The following is a 6,246-nucleotide window of genomic DNA, read 5'->3' on the forward strand; positions in this document are numbered from 1 at the left end:
AGCCCTCAGCTGAGAGATCGGAAGCTACCTCGATGTGGACAGCCTTGGTGGCCATGCAGACGAAAACAGACCCGTACGCGTTAAGGAAGCTTCGATTCCAATCCTTTTTTAATTTGATCATAATCGGACCAAAAAAATCTACGCCGGTTTTAGCGAAAGCGAACGCAGGGTTTACTCGAGATTCTGGTAAATTTATTCAAGATGGTCTGCCATCTTGGCGTGTGAGAATTTTGGCTTTTGCCGAAGACAGGGTACGCAGCGGCGCAGGACATGTCGAATCTGATTTCGACCGTTGAGAATCCAAAACCTCTCGCGTATCGTGTAGAGAGTGGATTGGACCCCTCCGTGAAGATTTCGATGATAAGCGTCGCGGATAATGAGATCTGACACGTGATGATTACTGGGTAGCAAAATAGGGTATTTTTGATTGAACTGAAGATTTGAATTCTTCAACCGACCGCCTACTCTAATCACCCCATGCTCGTCTAAGAAGGGATTGAGTTCGTCGAACTTCGTTCGACTCCTGAAAGCGCCGTTGGGGCCTTTGGAAATTAATTTTGTAGTCGACTTGAGCAATCTTATCTCATAACTGAAACATTCTCTTTGGATGAGAAGAAGAATATTGCGCTCTGCGTGAGCTATTTCGACTTGAGAGAGGTAACGAATCCCTCGTTGCGATTTATCCGCATCTTGGGTATCGTCTGGCAATCGTTCCCTTCTACTCCAACGGAGAAGATATCCGATGGACCTAATAAGGCACCCATAGTCAGAGAAACGAGCGTAGACATTGCTTCCGGAAGAAGTGGTGAATAAAACAATTCCCTCTGTCGCGCCTGGAGGATCACCTGACGAGGAATCTTCCGATGAAGGCCATTGATCTTCAGGAAGAACCAACCATGGAGGGCCTGAGTTCCAGAGGGGGTCAGCTAAAAGTTCCCTGGGTAGCTGTTCTCGGGATAGTGAATCGGCTGGATTGTCTTTCGAACGAACATGTTTCCACTCGACTTTCTCACCTAGCGTTTGAATATCAGCGACTCTATTCGCTTCGTATGTTCTAAGTAAATGAGGAGCTTTATCTAACCAGCAGAGAACGATTTTTGAGTCTGTTCGAAGAATTGTTCGCACGATAGTGAAAGTCAGCTGTGTCACAAGTTCGACATATAGTCCTTTCAAAAGGGCAGCACCCGAGAGTTCCAAACGAGGTATGGTGTGATGACTAAGAGAAGCAACCTTGGATTTACTGCAAGCCGACCTTACAGTGACATTTCCCGCGGAATCAATGGAACGAATGAAGATGCACGCGCCGTATCCTTTGATCGACGCGTCGCAAAAACCGTGTACCTCAGTGGATACTGGGTTCGCAACATCGTATCGCAGATATCTTGGTAACGCGACTTCTCGCACCATAGGAAGTTGTTCAGCTAAGGCAGTCCACTTTGTGTGGATGTCTTGAGGTAAAGATTCGTCCTAGGTAATGTTAGCTTTCCAACATTCCTGGATCAATGTTTTGGCATACGGAGTTAGAGGACCTAATAAGCCCAGAGGATCGAAGATCTTTGCAATCTGGGAAAGGAGTTTTCTTTTGGTAGAAGCTGATGCATCAGGGTTTGCGGAATATGAAAAGACATCTCGTTGAGAGTCCCAGATGATTCCGAGAGTCTTCTTTATGGGGTTCCCTTGTATGCCACAGTCTAAATCGAAGATATTTTTATCGATGTTGTCTAAAGCCGACGGATGATTAGAGGACCATTTTCGTATCACGAACCCCCCACGATTTAAGAGTTTGATCATCTCGTCGCGAATCCTCATGATGTCCTCCAACGTGTCTGCACCTGAAAGGAAATCGTCAACGTAGAAGTCTCGACGAAGTAGCATTGCCACCTTTGGGAATCTGCTCTCCTCATCAACGGCCAACTGGTGCAATGTTCGAACTGCAAGAAAAGGAGCACACTTCACCCCGAAAGTCACAATGTTAAGAACGAAAGTTCGAACTTCGCCTTCGTGATACCACAAGATCTTTTGGAACTTCCTGTCGTCGGAATGAACCCAGATTTGTCGATACATCTTTTCGATGTCTGTAGTAATGACGAAGGGATGAGAACGGAATCGCAAAATTTGCTGCCACAGAGTTTCCTGAATAGTCGGTCCGGTCAACAACGTATCGTTCAACGAAATGCCCGTGGAGGATTTTGTAGAAGCATCGAAAACGACACGACATTTTGTCGTTTCGCTAGACTCCTTGATCACCGCATGGTGAGGCAAGTAGTAACCATCGTTGTTGTCGTCCTCGCACAGCGTCATGTGGCCAAGTTCCATTGAATGGGTTTTCACACAGACACGCTTTAGCTGCGCGTGCAGCTTAACTTAATTTAAAAGTACGAGTACCTGCCTGAATAAGATACGTATGTGTTAGTACATATATATCGTGTTACGACGTAACACCATTTTCTAAATATCTGACATATTCTGTACATGGTGAATCTTTTATTTCCACCTGTTTTTGTAATTTTATTATACTTTCTTCAAAAGATAGGTAATATTATTAGGACATATTTGACTCAAGATACCTTTGGCAACATAAATAGTTTTTTTAATTTGTTCATTACCTGATTCGACTACGTAGCCACTGTGAGCATTACTCCCGTTCAGAATAAATAAATTTTTGAATTTTTTGGGGCAGGTGGCTTAATTGATAGCTAATGATATCAGGAATCACTGTGTTTTTTTTCAGATTTTTATAATAATTTTAAGTGCGCCCAATCGTTGTTCAAAGTTTTTGAAAAATTCAGAATAGTTTCTAGCAAGTGTTAATTGAACGAAATCACAGGAGTCAAGAAAAACAAAAGCGACCATAAATTTATCTCAGAAACGTGACGTAGGTGTCAACAAATAATTGCAAACTAATTACAACCATATGCTCTCCCGACAACGAGCGCGCAGGTAAATGCTTCGATACAATACTCGATACGACCTTTCTGTCCCCTTTTTATGGCCATACCTGCTTATTTGGCAATTAACAAAATATTGTTAATATTTTCAAAAAGGAGATGTTTATTAATTTGATTGAATAGCTGATTGCAAAAGCAAGCTAACAAAACTTGAATTAAAAAAATCCGACAATTAGAGCTTAATTGAGAGAGATAGAGAGAACAATGGATTAAAAATCTTAATCTATTGATTTCTTAAAAACTATAAACTTTAGAAAAAAATGTTTAAGAACAAAAATGTCTTAGAATTAGTCAAAGAATACTCTTAAATTATTTCAGAATTTTCGAAGCCAATTTTTGATTTTCGAAAATTTCAAAATATCCAATTTTTCAAAAATACCTAAAAAATTAAAAAAAAAATTGAGATGGTTCCTTGACTAATTTTAAGACTTTTTTGTTCTTAGACATTTTTTTCTAAAGTTTATAGCTTTTATGAAAATAATAGATTGAGATTTGTATAAAATTTTTCGATTCTCGCCGCTATTTTAAGATAACGCGTCGATGAATTTTTCTGAAAAAAAATTCCTCTTAATGTTTGAGTGCCATGATCACCTCTGATCATAGTAAAAAGTTGATACCTTTGCGGTATCATTGTGAACAAAAATGCAAAAACAACTTGTTTTCGAAAATTTTCTTATTTTTCACGTTTAAATCGGTGATATTTTTTTTCTAGGTGTCTAATCGAAATTTTGAGCTCAGATTCTGAAAGAGCATCAAATTTCGCATAGGAATAGAGGTATTGCATTATTTTTTTCGTCTGATAACATAATAAATAAACACGTTGAAAAGTTAGTAAAAATTCTGATCACCTCGTCGTTAATGGTTTAATAAATTAATATAAATAACGATTTTTAAAAATAAAAAGTATTATATTTCATTCACAAATATATATAATATACATTTACATTCATTGAATAATTTATTTATTTTATATATAAGTTTAATTTTATTATTCATAAATTACTAAATATCCATTCATTCATGCATTCAAGATATACACAAAGTCTCTGAAAAATCTTTCTTTAGTGTTTCTTTATCGTAGTTAGGAAATTTTTTTCGCAATTGTGCTACCACCCGCAAAAGATTTTGTTTATCTTCATCTTTTGTCGTCAAAACATTATTGAATTCTGTGATCAAAGCTACAGCACGTTCTGCACGATCGTTCGTAACGCTCAATCCTTTCACAATTTTTCGAGCATTCAAAAAATATTTATGTTGAAACCATGTTTCAGGATCTTCATCCATAAAAGTAGTATTTATTCCAAATATGTGGAAAAATTGAATTGAGTTTTGCGTTACGAAGAAATCCAAAGACAAATTTTCAATATTTTGTAAATCTTCAACGCTAAAGCTTTTCAAAATCAAATTTTTTACACTACCCGGACGTTTCCTAATTGCTTTGACCATTAGCCTTTTACATTCAAAAGACACATTCTTATCAAAAAACGACATTGAGATAAGTTACTCGCTTAAATACCACAAATGAGTCTTGAACTTATCTAAAACTACTTCACAAAAACATTAACTTACACCACTGTCGCGAGTGATTTCTTGCAACAGTTGCAAGTCATTGCGTGCTGCTATCATTGGCGTACTTGCCGTGAACCAATATTTGAAGTAGACGGCCACGATGAAGACGCATATTTCTTGCAGGTATTCGACTTCTTCGTCGCTGATCAAATTTTCTCGAAGAAGTTGATTTTTGACAGCATTCATTTTTAAAGAATAAATGCCCTTTGCCATCCACCTAGCGTGATGAAATGCTCCAGGTTTCTTCAATCGCCTGTTCTTCAACTCCCCACCCAAAAATAAAATCACCAACTCCAATAACTCTAAATAATCAGAGCGGTAATTACCTAAAACAAAAACGGTATTGCCCCTAAAACAAAATAAAAATGATGAATTAGTGATTTGAATAAGCAACAAAAAATGTTTAAATCATTATAAAAAATAAATTTTTAAAATTACCTGCAATTTCTCCTGAGCAAAGGCGAGCAGTTCCTCTTTTTTATTTTGAAAAACTCTTGCAATCATGGGGTTGTTAATACCACTGTCGTAAACTGTAGGATCTATAGCTCTCCAAATCTGCTGTAGCCTCTTGAAAAGCATCACTTCCGGGCCTTATGTTTTTTCAAAACAAATTTCGAAGGCTGCTCTGAGGAGCAGCTCGTACACATGATGACGACAGGCTAAATGTAAGAGCTTTTTCCCTAAAGCTTCTTCGAGCAGCACACACACGCCTTTCTTTGCACCTGTGTTGGTCTTGGTGGTGTCAAAAGACAAAGCGCTTATCAAGTGAGCTACGTTCCCATCGTCCAACAGAATCTTTACAGCATCGGCATGGACTTGACCAGTTCCATCTTCAATAGCTGGAATCCCAAGTACTTGATCTGTTTCGTGATTTGAAACAGTCACCACGAGCCTATGTACTTTGTGTTGGTTGTCATCGTCGAGCATGTTTCCGTCCCAGTGCACCGTCAATTTTTCCGTAGGAGCGAAATTATTTTTGATCCGATCGGCCATGTCCTTCCGGATGTCTATGCGTGATCGCCTTATAAACGAAACACTCAAACAGACATCATCCAAGTTTACTCCAAGCTGTTGTAAAATCGCTGATGCTATCTGCATACACGCTGCATTTGATATTTTGCAGCGATCCAAAAATGCAACCGGATTCGATGAAACTATTCTCTTTTATTCTGGCAAATTATTTGTTTGCCCTGGCTCATAATAAGCATCATTCTCAACAGCACACTTTTTGCTGTCAATCAAGATGCAATTGAAATCTTCATCATCAAGAACATAGTCTGCTAAGTTGCTTATAGGCTCCTTTTCTTTGGCACCTGAAATGATAAATTAATCGTGTTTATATGAAAAAAAAATGCCAAAATAGCCATTTTTTTAAGCAGTTTTTCTTATTTTACTAGAAAAATATAAGTTTAATCGTGAAAATGCAATATATCACCGTTGTAAAATATGAAATTTACTACAAACATTTATTATTCAAATTACCAACATTTTTCATCTGTTTTTAAAATTTGATAATTTTTTTTTTCGGAATGTATTGGTCTGACGAAAAAATTACTAGAGACCTTTTTTGATTAAAATGAGCCCAAGAATACAAAGAACTTTTTTACTTGAGAAAAAAACATATCTTTGCGAGATTTTTCGTACAGGCGACCCTTCTTTGATTTTTTCGGCAGCTGATAAAAATCGATGCTCGTCTCTACTTCTTCATCCAGCTCCAAATATCGCTTTG

At 37.8% G+C, this 6,246-nt stretch overlaps 2 protein-coding genes across 2 annotated transcripts; both read right to left on the reverse strand.

Annotated features, from left to right (window-relative positions):
- Nucleotides 1-192: 192 nt before the first annotated feature.
- On the reverse strand, nucleotides 193-1,407 carry LOC131669251 (uncharacterized). Its single transcript, XM_058944009.1, has one exon. It carries the CDS (start codon nucleotides 1,405-1,407, stop codon nucleotides 193-195), a length of 1,215 nt encoding a protein of 404 aa, XP_058799992.1.
- A 60-nt stretch (nucleotides 1,408-1,467) lies between these two features.
- On the reverse strand, nucleotides 1,468-2,301 carry LOC131669252 (uncharacterized). Its single transcript, XM_058944010.1, has one exon. The coding sequence runs from the start codon at nucleotides 2,299-2,301 to the stop codon at nucleotides 1,468-1,470; it is 834 nt and encodes a 277-aa protein (XP_058799993.1).
- Nucleotides 2,302-6,246: the final 3,945 nt, after the last annotated feature.

The sequence above is a fragment of the Phymastichus coffea genome, unplaced genomic scaffold (genome assembly GCF_024137745.1).
Source record: "Phymastichus coffea isolate CEN01 unplaced genomic scaffold, Cenicafe_Pcof_1.1 PCOF00090, whole genome shotgun sequence".
NCBI classification, from domain to species: domain Eukaryota; kingdom Metazoa; phylum Arthropoda; class Insecta; order Hymenoptera; family Eulophidae; genus Phymastichus; species Phymastichus coffea.

Excerpts from the sequence above, each read along its gene's own strand:
- LOC131669252 (XM_058944010.1), bottom strand. The coding sequence starts at position 2,301 with ATGACGCTGTGCGAGGACGACAACAACGATGGTTACTACTTGCCTCAC.
- LOC131669251 (XM_058944009.1), bottom strand. The coding sequence starts at position 1,407 with ATGGTGCGAGAAGTCGCGTTACCAAGATATCTGCGATACGATGTTGCG.